The sequence below is a fragment of the Stigmatopora argus genome, chromosome 14, assembly GCF_051989625.1.
Source record: "Stigmatopora argus isolate UIUO_Sarg chromosome 14, RoL_Sarg_1.0, whole genome shotgun sequence".
In the NCBI taxonomy this organism is placed as follows: Eukaryota; Metazoa; Chordata; class Actinopteri; order Syngnathiformes; family Syngnathidae; genus Stigmatopora; species Stigmatopora argus.
In genome coordinates, this window is record NC_135400.1 from 15,774,137 (window position 1) to 15,789,679 (window position 15,543).

The 15,543-nt window shown below is 43.0% G+C and overlaps 1 protein-coding gene across 2 annotated transcripts in view; it reads right to left on the bottom strand.

Moving 5' to 3' along the window:
* Window positions 1-15,232, bottom strand: part of prkar1b (protein kinase, cAMP-dependent, regulatory, type I, beta) — a 47,552-nt gene extending 32,320 nt beyond the window's left edge. The window contains exons 1-4 of one of the 2 annotated variants that reach the window (XM_077619669.1): window positions 15,043-15,232; window positions 13,845-14,040; window positions 7,411-7,581; window positions 5,475-5,566 (exon numbers count right to left, since the gene is read on the bottom strand). In XM_077619669.1, coding sequence (XP_077475795.1) covers window positions 5,475-5,566; window positions 7,411-7,581; window positions 13,845-14,024 — 443 coding nt within the window. In that variant the 5' untranslated portion in view covers window positions 14,025-14,040; window positions 15,043-15,232. Of the gene's footprint in view, window positions 1-5,474; window positions 5,567-7,410; window positions 7,582-9,211; window positions 9,438-13,844; window positions 14,041-15,042 lie in introns of those variants that run through there. The other variant, XM_077619670.1, reaches the window with a different exon arrangement.
* Between the last annotated feature and the right edge of the window lie 311 nt (window positions 15,233-15,543).

Sequence of the window (15,543 nt, forward strand, 5' to 3'; positions counted from 1 at the left end):
GGGGGAGGTAGCGATAGTGGCGGGGGTGCCGGGGCTGGAGGTTCACTCAGGCCTGCAGCTCTCCTGCGGAGAGTGACCTCATCGCCTGGCCCCTGGCATTGTAGCGCCGGCACAAAGCCACGCAGGGGACGGACGGGCGCGGAGAAAAGGACGACGTGTCGGCGATGGGGGAGGCGCAAGAGAGAGGGGGGAGAATGACAGGAAGGGGAAGATGGATGGTGAGCGAGACGTCTTGAAAAAAAACAAAAAAAGCGACAAGGAAGACCACCGGGCGCTTGGAAAGAAGATCAACGCTTTAACGTCAACTTGATTTCACGTGGGGCGGAACATTTTAGATATCATATTTAGAATTTTTTTATATAAATGGATTCAAAGAACTTGATTAAAAGCCCTGAATATTCCGTTTTTTAAAGATCTAAAACAATGTTTATTTTAGCTTTTTTTATATATATTTTTAGATTTTACAAAATGATTTTTGAACTAAAAACACAGAAAAAATGGATTAAAAAATGACAATTATTGATTTAAAAGGGGGAAAATCAGGAAATTTAATACACATCTATACTCTTCATTTTAATTTGATCCTAAAACAGGAAGTGGGCACTCATGATTTACTTTCCCAGGCCGCACAAAATGATGCGGCGGGCCAGATTTGGCCCCCGGGCCGCCACTTTGACACATGTGGCCTAGCGTGACAAAAACGAACGACTGGTCGCCCGCACACGCGGAAAAGTTTCTCTCAAGCGACGGGAAAACAAAAAAATAGTTCCACAAGCACTACATTATCCGCACACAATCGCGACAAGATGATTGATTCCATTGCAGCCCTGCAGACACAATGACGGAAAATGAAATTATGTATCATCATATCTGTGTGTGGCAAAAACTCCCCCTAGGGGCTGACAAGGGGTAACAACACACTACATTTTTTTGGGTTTAAGGATTCATGTACTTTTTTAGAATGGGAGAAGCAGAAGAATCAGGTTTTTGGGTTAACCCGAGGGATTATTTTTAGTCATTCCAAAAAATATATATAATTTTTTTGTAAAATTGCCTGCTGTTAACATTTGTGGACGTTTTTTTTTTTTTATATCTTACGATATGAACATTTGGTACATAAGTGTGGCCCAAAATGTGGATTATGTGGATTTTTTTTTTATTAAATCATGATTTTATCTAAGGGTTTATGAATAAAACATATTTGAATAATCACAAACAAAAACTGAAGGGGTCAAACCAACTAAAATGTTAAATACTTTGCTTTTATTTCGTCTAAATCCAATTTGAATGCAAATTCAACAAAAAAAAAATCACTTTTGATTGGATCAAATTTTGCAATCAGATCCCTTAAATCTAAAAAAAGTGGATTTGTCCAAATATATTAACTAATAAATGAGACTGGACTGGAAAAAAAAACTAGTTAATCCGATATGGCCTTAAAGTTTGTTTTGTCTTTAGACGCCATCCCTAAAATAAACTTCCGCCGTAACGCGAGAATCTTTTTTTTGGTGGATTTTGGGCTACTGTTTGTTTAGCCCACTTTTCCATCACTTAATGACGTATTTATTTATTGTCCCGACTCCGTCCGGCACGCACACACGCACGGCGAGGGCGCCGAAGATGTTCCCCGTCCGTCAGCGGGGGCTCGCCGAGAAGGTGCAGAGGTCGGGCTTTAGGGGTCAGGGGTCAACTCATCGGTCACTTCATCAACTCATTACTCGGCTTGTTAATTAGAGGATTTAAGTGGACGAGATGAGGGGAGGCTCCGCCCCCTGGGCCATCCCTTTCTCAGCTCTTGTTATTGTTGCGCTCGGTGGAAACTGTTCAAAAGCGCGTGGATGGAAAGAAATTGTAAGTAAGTGGTGTTGTCTTGAGAATATTTATGAAGTTATAAATGAACGGCACAAGAAAAACATTGAATATGGCCCACACAAGAAGCTTGAGTTTAGCCTAGGTTGTTGTACACTAGATCAAGGGTGTCACACTCGGGTTGGTTCGCGGGCCGATTTAACGTCAACGCGATTTCATGTGGGCCGGACCATTTTAGATATAATATTTAGATTTTTTTATTTTTATAAATTGATTAAAAGAACTGGATTAAAAGCCCTGAATATTCCGTTTTTTTATAGATCTAAAACAATGTTTATTTGAGCTTTTTTTAAATATTTTTAGATTTTACAAAATGATTTTTGAACTATAACACAGAAAAACATGGATTAAAAATGACAATTATTGATTTAAAAGGGGGAAAAATCAGGAAATTTAATATACATCTATACTCTTCATTTTAATTTGATCCTAAAACAGAAAGTCGGCACTCATGATTTACTTTCTCGGGCCGTACAAAATGATGCGGCGGGCCAGATTTGGCCCCCGGGGCGCCACTTTGACACCTGTGCACTAGATGATCAAAGCAAGTGTGCTCTTTACTTTAAAGGTCAAAATGGGGGGAAAAAAGCTGAAATTAATGTAGGAAATGGTTTCATTCGTTCATTTTCTGAACCACTTTATCCTCACTAGGTTCGCGGCGGGTGCTGGACCCAAACGCGGGGGGTATCGGTGTCCAGCCGATCGCAGGGCACAAGGAGACAAACAACCATTCATGCTAACACTCGTAGCTAGGGACAATTTAGTGTAAAATTAGCCTAGCATGCATGTTTTTGGAATGTGGGAGGAAACCAGAGTACCCGGAGAAAACCCACGCAGGCCCGGGGAGGACACGCAAACTCCACACAGGGGGACCCACCTGGATTTGAACCCAGGACCCCAGAGCTGTGACGCCGACGCGCTAACCGCTCAAGACGGCTATTAGTTTGTTTCAGCAGTGGAAATATAAATATATGTATATATGCGCAATATCTTTATAACGCGTGATTATTTTGTTTCTGCGCGATTATAACCAAAGGAGGAGGAGTTAGATAAGAGGAAAGCAACAATGGTGGAACTCCAAGATAATAGTTTTGCTCGGTTGGCGTGATAACGTGGTTTGCGGGCCGGGATGTTGCTTTAGCACGTGATCGAGGCTTATCTGCCGTACTCGCGTGGGCATTCGATAATGAGGTCATTACGGCGGCTAATAGCTGGCCCGTGGAGACGGGTTCCGCCCAACGGCCTGCTGGGAGCAACGCCGTGCGCCGCCAAGGTCAAAAGATAAAGAAAGCAAAGTGGTTTTAGACAAACTTTTGCTCAGAGTCGCAATTCCACAAAGAACGGGTCAGAATGGACCGTATTTTCTGGACTATAAGTTTTTTTTATTTTTTTTTATACTCTGCCGGCAAAAGGTTGTCATATCTTGAGGAATTAGTTTTATAAAAAACTGTTCATATGTGACATTAACAGGTACCTATTTTGTATGTTGACCCTTAATACATTTAATATTTAATGTTTGTTCTTGGTTTCTGTGCCATTAAAAATGTGATTTATACTCCCTAAAGCTTAAATTTTTTTTTTTCCATTCATTGTGCATTCTTTGGCTAATGCGACTTATACTCAGGGTGCGACTTATGGTCCGAATAATACGGTACTTTGCCAAATATTTCAAAATAAGAGATTTTAAAACTCAAATTAAAATTTCAGGGCAATATTTTTTCTCGTATAGCGTTATAATCTTATACTGAACCAGAACTGGCCATAATGGAACGGATTGAAATAGCCTAGTTAACACGGCAAACATGTTTCACATTTTCATAATTGTTTCACATTTTCCAAAACTTTACTTTTGAAAAATAGGACTAAACTACTTTAATGCTTGCAGATATCATCTTTGAGGGCAGATTTTTTTTACCTACTCCAAAGTTATCAACATTGCAAACTAGTGTTATTTGCACAAGTTTTAGACCTGGAAATCTAAGATAAGGAAAGTGTATTAAAAAATAAAATTCCAACTATTAGTAGAAATAAAAAAAATAGGAAAAAGTGAGAGGAAGAGAAAGTAGATTCCAGTCAGTGTCCATCTGTTAACACGCGTCATGGCACTCGACAGCTCGTCCGCTCGGTATACACGCCATCAACAACAGCCGAAATCAGTGCCTTAAAACAGCGTAATCAAAGAGCCCTAAACGACCAAAGCGTCTTGCTAGCTAGCTAGCTAGCTGCCCCCTACTTCCCCCGCAAATCCCACAACAATGAGCCTCTTAAGCAGCGGTTGACGTTAGCCGCGATTAGCGCCACGACAAACACGACAACCCGTCCAATAAGATCGTCCTCATTTCACCGAGTCGTGACGAGTCCGTCACGCCACGTACGCTATCCCGTCGCTTTCCCATGTTTAAATCAGCCACCCGAGTTTTTCAAGGCCGCCCCCAATGGCTAACATGCTCCCCGTTGACGTGCAATCAGAAGCCCCCCGCACGCCCGTGCCAAGGGGGAACCGTAAATTGCGAGCTGATGAAAGAGTGGAAAGATTGCGTTTGGGGTTTTCTCCGCGGAAGCTTTAGCCAACGGCGTATTCACCCGCGTTTTCCTCTCTCAGAGGCGTAATGGATTATCCCAGTCAATGAAAGCCAATTCCGGCCGGCCGTCTCGCCCGCCGGCCGACTTTAGACTTTTTTTTTCCCAGCACACCCTTGTCCTAGCGTGAGCCAGAACCCAGAGGGATATCAGGGAAAAATAACAGGAAAGTGGATTAAAGGGCGAGAAGGCTAATAAAGAGCTGCGTATCAAACCCGGTTTGTTGCCATGGCGAGCAATAACACAACAGATACACCAGGCTTCGGCCCCCCCGCCCCCCAAGCACATCTGTCCGTGTCTAATCCGAGACCCCGTTGGCCCCTGCACGTGTTGCGCGACAACAGATCTTAGGCGGGCAACACTGGCACGCGGTGGCCGTGTGGAAAATACAACGCGCTAGCGACGTTCTAGAATTCTGCGCATCCCCGACGAAATTGCAGAGGATCCGTGACGTCGGCGGCGGCGGAGGAGCTCGGGTTTCGTCGTGAAATCACTCTGCGGATTCTCGCTTATCGCCACAAAGGACGCGGGGGGTGCTGGAGCCTATCCCGGCTGACTTCGGACACCCTAAATCGGTGGTTAGCCAATCGCAGGACACAAGGAGACAAAAGGACAACCAATCGTAGCTAGGGTACGGCAATTTTGAGTATTCAACCAGCTAGCCTAGCATGTTTTTGGGATGTAGGGGGAAACCGGAGTACCCGTAGAAAACCCACGCAAGCCCAGGGAGAAGATGCAAACTAGAGGCTCCTATCGGTAATGCTCATGTTGTTTCAATTAAACGTTTGCCTTTGAAATCCTCAAGAAGAAAAACAACTAAAACAATGGCCGCCACAGTCATGAAGCTAAACATAAGTTTAGTGGTTTTGTCTCTCGGTAACAACTGCAGTTTTCTGACCGACAGCGAAATGGGATTCAAATTGTTTTTTGTTTATTTTACAAAAAAATGGCTACGAGTTATAGTTCAGCAAATCCAAATCTATTATTTTCTGTTATTAAAGGGCAACAATGTGTTTTGACAGTACCTTCTCTCGTTGTCATCCAGGTGAGCAAACAGCACATTCTTGGAGATGGCCTTGGCCAAGGCGGTCATGGTCTTGTAGTCTTTTGGGATCACCTGCGGAGGCAAAGCGAGAACGTCAACGGCAGGCCGGCACATCTTCAAAAGTGGACGCCGCGAGGTAATTAAAGACAAGGAATACGTGGGGATATCCTAGAAGACGCGGGTCGGGATTTTCGGGAAAAGCCATCTGTTCGGGGACGCTCCTCGAAATTCTCCAGGGGCCCCGAACTCGCTCGTAAAACCCGCGTTTTCACGGACCGCACGTATGCATCTGCCGGGCCACATCAAAGTCGGACAAAAGTGCGTCCAAAAAAAAGAGGTGGTGGACGTCCCAGATGAAAGTTTGAAGGCTTTTAGTACGAGAAGACGTAATGAGTGTTTTTGTTCCAGCGGGATGATGGTGCTCGGGGGTGCTGGGGTCGTGCTGGATAAAAAGTTCAAGCGGCAGATGTCGCCGCAAAAAAATCTGCGGGAATGAAAAGTGAAAAGGACGTGGTGAGATGAGGGCTCGGTTTTGTTGGGGAGCGGAAAAAAGACTGGAAATGGTGGTTAAGATGTCAAAGGAATCGAGGGGTGGGACATTTGGCACGGTTTTTAGGTTTTTTGCCCGGTTTTGAATTTGTAGGTGGAAATTCTGGACACCCGGATTCCACCAGCATTGTGGAATTATTTTGTAACCACATTGCAAATGGTTCAAGAAACCTTCAGCCGCCCCTCCCAGTCCAAATGAATGGGACGGCCAGCGCAGTCAATGGCACTGAAAGATGAACATCCACGGCTAGTATAAGTGAATTGGACCTCTATTGTCGTAAATGAGCGAATTTTGTGTCACTTCCTTGTCAATTTAGGGTTCTTGGAGGTCGCTTTTGGTAAAATTTTGTGTCATTTCCCTGTCCAAATGGATTGGACGTCTCCATGTGACGTCTCCGTGATTGGACGCTGGCTAACGCGTGACCAGGAGAGAAAAAAAATGGCTAAAGTGGAAGAGGTAATTTGCCGTGATTCTGAGGGCCCATGACGGGAGCCTGACGGTTGCCATGGCGCTGCCGCGCGAGGGTGCCGGCGGAGACACGGCGCACGCCGCCAATTTGACACCCTTCACGTGCGCACAATGAGAGGTTGGCGATGGCTAGAAGAGTGAGATTGTATATTATATATAATGTCACCATTTTTGACAGACGGCGGCCCGGCCTCGCAGGTCTGGGGTCGAGGGTTCGATCCCAGGTGGGTCCTTATTGTGTGGGTTTTGCGTGTTCTGTTGAATTGAATGCTTTTATTGTCATTATACAAGTATAATGTGATTTAACGCTTCAACACAAAGTGCAGGAATAACAACAACAAAAATAATCAATAAATAAAAACAATAAATAATCGATAAATACCACCAAAATAAATCTGCTACGTGTGTGTGTGTGTGTAGTACGTGCCATTGTTTATCTTCAACTAAAGATGGAAATTAGCCCTCAGCTACAATCTTCCATATTTACATAAATATGTTCATTAATATGTGCTCTACCTTATTAAATAAATTAAAACTCAAAAATAATAATTTAATAAGTAGTCAACAACATAAACAACAAGCAAACAAACCCACAGATAACTAATCCATAAATAATAATAAATGACTAATCAATAAGTAGTCCACATACTAAATCAGTAGTAGTCAGCATAGCTTGTGTGGGTTTTCTCCGGGTACACCGCTTTCCTCCCACATACCAAAAACATGCTAGGCTAGCTGGTTGAACAATCTAAATTGCCCAACCCTAGCTACGATTGGTTGTCCTTTGTCCCCTGGTGCCCTGCCATTGGCTGGCCACCAATTGAGGGCCGTAGTTGGCTGGGATAGGCTCCAGCACCCCCTTGTGATGATAAAGCGATTAAAAAAAATGAAGTCTGACCTTGCGAACGTAACTGACGGCGTCCTCTTCGGTGTAGACCTCGGCGCTCACGCCTCCACGGCGCCGGCGGGCCTTGACCACCGGATTGGGCGGCGGCGGCGAGACCTCGTCATCGTGCGAGTCCGATTGGCTGTTAGACTTCTGCCTCGCCATGATCTGTTTGCATTCTTCCTGTTAAGAGACAAACGCAGGTGGCGTCCTGGTGAGGGACAAACATTGACAATGCGCATCATGCCGGGAAAACGAAGGGAAAAAAAATAGGGAATCGAACTTGAACCATCTCAACGCGGGTGACAAAAGTAAAAAAAAAACATGGGCTTGCCTCTGACCGGATGTTGTTTTCAAATGTCCAACATTCTGAGGGTGCTGAATTATTGATGGCAAACTTGAATAAGGCATCAGCATGCAGGCGCGCGCCAAAACGGGAGGGCGCCGGAGCACGCCGCCGATTGGATGATCGTTTGCTTCTCTGCTCTGCGTACAAATTGTTGCGTCCGGAATAAAATGTCCGCTACCTCGGCTCGGATAGCCTTCGTTTAGAGCTCGCCGTTAGGAAAACGTCCATGCTTTCCGGGGGAGATTTTACCGTATTTGCTGCACTATAAAGCGCAACTAAAAGACTTTTTTCAATATTGCTTAATCATTGTATGAAATTCCCTTTAGCCCCGCTCCATCTCATTGATGTATAACATTACTCTTAACCACTACTACTATTACTACAGCTCCATCTAGCGGATGGTAGTAGTACCACTACCACTACTACTACAACTACTACTACTACTACTAGTGTGTCTTAAAATTTAGTGCCCCTTATCCTCCTGACTACCAGGAAAAAAATGTTGTCCAATCACATTTATTTTGAAATTCCATTGGAATACTGCAAAAGAAATTTGGTATCATTTAGAAAGATCTGAATGTCCTCTACAGAGGAAAATTGCATTTGAATGCACTGGGTGGGAGATATTTAGGTTTGCAAATGTCCTCTACAGAGGACAAATTTGAACTGGTAGTCAGAGCTTAAGAAGCAAATTTTAAGATATGCCATTTATTGAAGGTGCGCCTATAATCTGGTGCTCCTTATGTGCGGAAAATACAGTACTTTGTTCACACACAATTAAAAAAAGTTTTTTTTTTTTTTTTTTTAGCTTTGTGGGACGAATTTATATATTTCATAAATATGTGAACATCACTACTTATTTGCACTCTGAACGCTCTTCTTCAACGGCGCTGGCATGAAATGTGGCGAGTAGCCAAACAATAAAACGGGAAGTAAACCCGGCAGGCACGAAAAAGGAAACTTTCATCGTACATCTTGAGGTGACTAATCTAATACTAGATTGTGTACAACAAATGTGTCAAAGTGGCGGCCCGGGGGGCCAAATCTGGCCCGCCGCATCATTTTGTGTGGCCCGGGAAAGTCAATCATGAGTGCCGACTTTCTGTTTTAGGATCAGATTAAAATGAAGAGTATAGATGTATATTAAATTTCCTGATTTTCCCCCTTTTAAATCAAAAATTTTAATTTAGTAATCCTTTTTTTCTGTGTTTTTAGTTCAAAAATCATTTTGTGAAATCTAAAAATATAGAAAAAAAGCTAGAATAAACATTGTTGTAGATCTATAAAAAACGGAATATTCAGGGCTTTTAATCCAGTTCTTTTAATCCATTTATTTAAAAAAAAATCGAAATATTATATCTAAAATGGTCCGGCCCACATGAAACCGAGTTCACGTTAATTCGGCCCGCGAACCAACCGAGTCTGACACGCTTGCTCTAGAAAGCAAAAAAAAAATGCATTTACCATGGCACGAAGCGTCCCCGAGACAAACGTGTCCACTTCAGCCCGTCAAAAACTATCCCGCGTCCTCCGAACAAATCGATCGGCATCACACACACGGCGGCGGCGAGTCCTTAGCGCCATGCCCGACGCGACAAATCCCCCCAAGGCACGGCGGCTCGCTTGGGACAACTGGCGAAAACGCCGATCTCAGAAAATAAAAAAATAAAAACAACAACAACCTGCCCACTTTCTCTCTCTCTCGCGCGAAACGACACAATCGGGCGGCGCAATCTGCCGACCGGTCTCGCTTCCCTTCCGTCGCCACGGCAACGGGCTCTGGCTGAGCATCCTGCGTCGATGATGCTGAGTCTGAGCAGGAAGTCGCTCACGCACGTACAAAAACACTCACGCCGCGGGAACAAACTACGATGGCTAGCGCTCGCTAGTAGACCAATCGGAGCTCACTTTCAGCCCACGTCAATGCAAAGTGGACAGATTGAGATGTTCAACTCCACTTCTGCTCAGACCAAATGGAATGTTACCCAGAACAGAAGGGGACGCCGCGGGAAGTGCAATGGCGGGGGAGGGGCGGCATCTATAGTCCTTCTGGGCGCCAGTTTGCGCTGATGGCAAAACCACGCCCACGCATTGACGTCAGCCAAGCGAGCGTGAATGAGGACTTTGTGGAAGCCACAATAAGTCGTTGTAAAAGTCCACATTTGATAAGGAAATGTGTAACGTGGTGTCTTTTCTGTTTGAAAATGGAACATTTTTGCACTGCTGGGTATGATTTTTTTCCTTTTTTGAAAAATGTCACGTGTCGTCCCGACCTTCTTTCGCCGAGGGCCACAATGCTCTCATGAAACGACTGGAATCAGTCCAACAACAACAAAAAGATTGGGGTTTATTGTGAATGGGTTTTTTGGGGATCATTTTCTGTTGATTTTGAGGGGCTTCTTGTTTGTTTGTCGCTTCCTGTTGATTTCGGGGCATTTGCAGGTGACCTCCTGTTGGTTTTTGGCATTTCCAGGTGGACTCATTTTTGTTTTTGGCATTTCCAGGTGGCCTCTTGTTGGTTTTTGGGCATTTCCAGGTGGCCTCATTTTTGTTTTAGGCATTTCCAGGTGACCTCCTGCTGGTTTTGGGGTATTTACAGTTGACTTTGTGTTAGTTTTTGGGCATTGCCAGGTGGCCTCATTTTTGTTTTGGGCATTTGCAACGGCCTCCTGTTGGTTTTTGGGTATTTCCAGTTGACTTTCTGTTGGATTAGGACATTTCCAGGTGGCCTCCTGTTGGTGTTGGACATTTCCGGGTGTGCCCTTTTTGTTTTAGGCCTTTCCAGCTTGCCTCCTGTTGGTTTTTGAGTATTTCCAGTGTACTTTCTGTTGGTTTTTGGCATTTCCAAGTGACCTCCTGTTGGTCTTGGGCATTTCCAGGGTACTTGTATTGGTTTTGAGCATTTCAAGATTCCCTATAAACTCATTGGCTTTCATAGAAGGCGCCGTAGTGACACTTTTGCCGAATCTGACTGCGTATAGGAAACGGAGCAATAATATCTTTTGCGGCGCCCTTGTCTAAAAAAAATTAAGCATTTAATTATGTACTTACATATACGTGCCAACCAGGACAAAGGCTAGAAAATGGAGCGATACGTCACAAACGAGTCCTCCTTTATAGCGAGTGACGCCAAATCAAACCCGATTATTATAATCCGAAACAACAATAGGCTGAGCGCAACGGTAAACGACTGCCCCAAATCTGCCGTCTAACGTCGGCGTTATTAAAAGCATCGTCCGGCCCGATTTAGGCCCACTTACGCATGACGAGGCGCATTAACGCGGGACTCTCTCGCTCGGCAATCCAAAGTTCTGACAAAACTCTCATCTCGAGAAAGAATGTGTCTCCAAAGATGGAGGGATGGAAAAAAAGCAGCTTTTACCTTGGCCCATGTCCTCCGAAACAACAATACACAAGCGCGCAGGTAATGAAGCATGGAGAGTAGTCCACTCATCACTCTGTTCCAGCCCATTACAGCGCCACAATGGACGCAAAGTCCGCTTCACTTTTTTTTTTTTGGGGGGGGGTGCATTTCTGGCAATGAACTCTCTCTGTTGACTCCACACAAACGCTCACATTGTGGATGCGAAGCGACCGTCCGCACGTAAACGATATCCTGCCCTTCTGAAAAGCTCCTGTACATTCTTCACATTCAAAAAGACAACACGGATCCAGGAAATAGCCTGAACCATTTTTTTTTTGCAATATGACTTATTATACCGGGAGGTTAGCGTATCGGTCTAACGGTTCTGGGGTTGAGGGTTCGAATCCAGGTCGGTTCTGGCTGTGTGGAGTTTGTGTTTCGCCCCCAAGGTAAATAATAAATAAATACGTAAGAATTAATTCACATCCAAAAAGACAACACGCATCCAGGAAATAGCCCGAACCATTTTTTTTTTGCAACATGACTTATTATATCAGGAGGTTAGTGCGTCGGCTTCACGGTTCTGGGGTCGAGGGTTCGATTCCGGGTCGGTTCAGGCTGTTTGGAGTTCGTATCCCCCCCCAGGTAAATAATAAATAATAAATAATTAAAGTAGTCAACAACATAAATAAGTAGGAAAGTGCACAAATAAAAACAACAAACAATCAAATGAAGACATTGTTAATTAATAAATAATAATAATAAATGAATAATCAATACATAAGTAATAAAGAAATAAGTAGTAATCAGCATAGCTTGCGTAGGTTTTCTTCGGGTACTCCGGTTTCCCACCACATCCCAAAAACATGCACGCTAAGCTAACTGGGCACTCTAAATTGACCTAGCTATGATTGTTTGTCCCTTGTCTCCTTCCGCCCTGCGATTGGCTGGTGTTCGTAGTTATCCGGGATAGGCTCCAGCACCCCCACGACCCTTGTGAGGATAGGCGGTTCAGAAAATGAATGAATGAACGACTCATTTTACCGACAATATTCGTGTCCAAATTTCGAATATCCTAACAAGGGTCATGGGGGTGCTGGAGCGTCAGGGAACGGGCTAAGGGCTACAAACAACCAAATAATCCAATGGTATAACAATTAGGGATGCCACGTTCCGATTTTACGCGATGGGAAATCGGGCTGGACTACGTCATTATATTGATTTTGTCAAAATATTAAATAATAAATTGCCATGGTATCAGATGGGCGCTTTTTATCAGCTGATTCTCAAAAGCAGGTGACTCGGACTCCAAACTCGGGGGCAGAAAATATGAGATCGGATCAGCTATATTTCATACAATGCAGCCATTTTGTGTCAAGTTAAAAATATCATTTAATGTAAATGAGTTTTAAGGCAAAGTCATCTGACACTCACACAAGCCCAGAAGCTATTGTGAGCCACGAGAAGCAGAACAGTGGCGCCTGTTGGGCCATTTTTATCATCTGATGATGCGTTCACGTGCAAAACCGAGAAGAATCTCAATAATAACACGGCCAGGAACTTTTTTTTGACTGCTGAATGGGTGATAAAATAATATTAGAAAAGTAGTATTCGTAATAAGAGCAGTGCTTATTAATTGATTGGATGCTTTTTCTTTCCTAGAAGCAAATAATAATGATCTTTTTCCTTTAAATCACATTCTAAATTATCATCGAACTCTGATAACCACGTTTAATGTTTTTAAACTGTATTCTTTTTTCCATTTTTACTCCTATTGCACTGATATTTAAAAATCACACCACATAACCCAAGGGTGTCAAACTCGGGTTGGTTCACGGGCCGCATTAACGTCAACTCGATTTCATGTGGGCCGGAACATTATAGATATAATATTTAGATTTTTTTTTATGTTTTAATAGGATTATAAGAACTGGATCAAAAGCCCGAAATATTCAGTTTTTTATAGATCTAAAACAATGTTTATTTGAGCTTTTTTTTCTTAGTAAGGGAAAATGTCTTATAATCATTAGTTTTTCATTTCAAATGGAAACAAAATATTCTTTTTAAGTATTTTCAATATTAAAGTGGAAAACCGAAAATATTTTTAAATATTTATTTTTAGATTTTACAAAATGCTTTTTGAACTAAAAACACCAAAAGAAAAAAATGGATTAAAAAATTGCAATTATTGATGTAAAAAGGGTAAAATCAGGAAATAGAATGTACATCTATAATCTTCATTTCAATTAGATCCTAAAACAGAAAGTTGGCACTCAAGATTTACTTACTCGGGCCGCACAAAATGATGCGGCGGGCCAGCTTTGACCCCCGGGCCGCCACTTTGACACCGGTGACATAACCCGTCTTTTTAGACAAATTTAACTTGGTATTCACTGTTTAGTTTAAGTTTTTACTGCACCTGGGGGGTGTTAAGTATGACTTTTTTCATCAATTTTGCAATGTTATTACACTTAAACGAGATTTGTGTATTTTTATCATCTCTATTGACGATAAATGATGCTGCGCTAATGTCAAAAGGGCAAAATTAGGCGTTACGATGAGATGTTACGCATATCGGGATGAAGAAAGTTAATCTAACCGCACTATGCTGTGTGTCCGCGACAAATTTCAGATGAGAACATTAGCGTCATTTTGCCTAAAAATCCACGGACGAGAGTCACGTGACCACGCGGACGTTCGGAGACACAGCGGCTTTTGAGTGGAGTCACCAACCTTCTCCAGCTTTTCAAAATGCTCCCGCAGGAACTTCATAGGACGCTCGGGCTTGGCGATGCACAGGTTGACGATGCACTCTTTGAGGATCTGCTGGATGTTGTGCTTCTGCACGAAGATCTCGCAACCCTTCAAACTCTCGTCTTCGTCCAGAGTGGAGGAGGAGGAGGAGGTGGCCATCCTAGCTTTTATCTCCCTGGTTTAAAAAAAAAAAAACAGGGTGGTCCATGAGAGGAGGGGAGGGGGCTGGAGGTAATTAATAATAATAATAATAATAATAAAGCATATCCAAATGGGTGGGAGGGAAGCTAAAGAGGAACACAAAAATGGAAAACAGTAAATATGGCTTGATTGATGACAGGGCCAATATTTCCGATCTTTTTATTACTTTACCGACCACATGTCAACAACAATACACTGTGAAACCACTATTTTTATAATGGTTAATCTGGGAAGTTCAACCAAAATATTCTGGAGAAATATGATGTCAATTCCTTACATATTGTAGTGATCAGAACATGTCAGTATAATTTAGAGAGTGCATTTATAAAGTTCCCCCTTTTTAAACCTTTACTTTCTATATTTTTGTGGGAGTAAAAAAAAGCACTGGATTAAATTTGTACTATTTAGGGTATGTAAACAGCTCATTGGCTGTAATTGACGGCGAGAGACGTCCAATTCATGTTGACTGGGAGGGCTGACAGCAAACGAATTGGAATGGATTTGATTTCTAAGTGTCAATGGCAGTGTCAATTTCTCATGAATGAATTTATTCCAAGAGTATATTGCAAAAAAAGACAAGTATATATAGGCCTCTTCTATGGCGTTAATATTGTTCAAATTGGAACAAAAAAAAGATATTGGATGTGCTATATTTCCTCGATATCGGATCTGGACTTAGTATTGGGAAATCCACTAAATCGAGTGACTGGTTCTCTACTCGTGCAAAAATATGCCATCGGGACATCCTCAAAAGCAGGTTTCCCGCAAAAACAGTGCAAAATACCTCACTATTCATCCCTGATGCCTTCACAAAACCGTTTTTGGCACGAGACTGTCCGATCCAAGGCGATCGTTGAGCAACCAAAACACAACCGCAAGCCAAAAATAAAAATGGAGGCCTACGCCATTTCGGCTCTTCAAAACATAGTGACGCGAACACGTACGCGATCGATGCGATTTAAACTGCCTTTCTCACCTTGGATCGCCGGGGGGGAGGAAGGATGCTTGGATGGGGAAAGGTGCTGAGGCGTCAGTGGGCAGGACAGGGCAGGGCGGCAGGAGAGGGTATCACAGCTGTTGTTAGCTCGGATGTTGTTGCGGCTGCTGTTGCTGCTGCTGCTGCTGTGCTCTGCGCCAATGGCGATGACGTCAATCTGTCATCGCAGCCGCATCGGTGCTCAGCCTGATTAAAGGGAACGTCCCGTTCTTCATTTTTCATCACTGTCGTTTTTTTTAAAATCAAGAATAAATAAATTAGGCATATTTTTGCATGCGAGTGTAGTAAAAGTCACGTGATTTTTTAAAGTTGTTTTTTGGTGCAGCAGAAAATACGTTTGCAAAATGACGTGTAAATATTGGGTTCTGAAAATTAAATTAAAATAGTGTGAGATGAATTGAGATTTGTAATTTCAATGTTTTTTTTTACGGAAGCTCTGTAGTTTTTCTATTTTGTGCGTGGATTATTTGAAAATACACG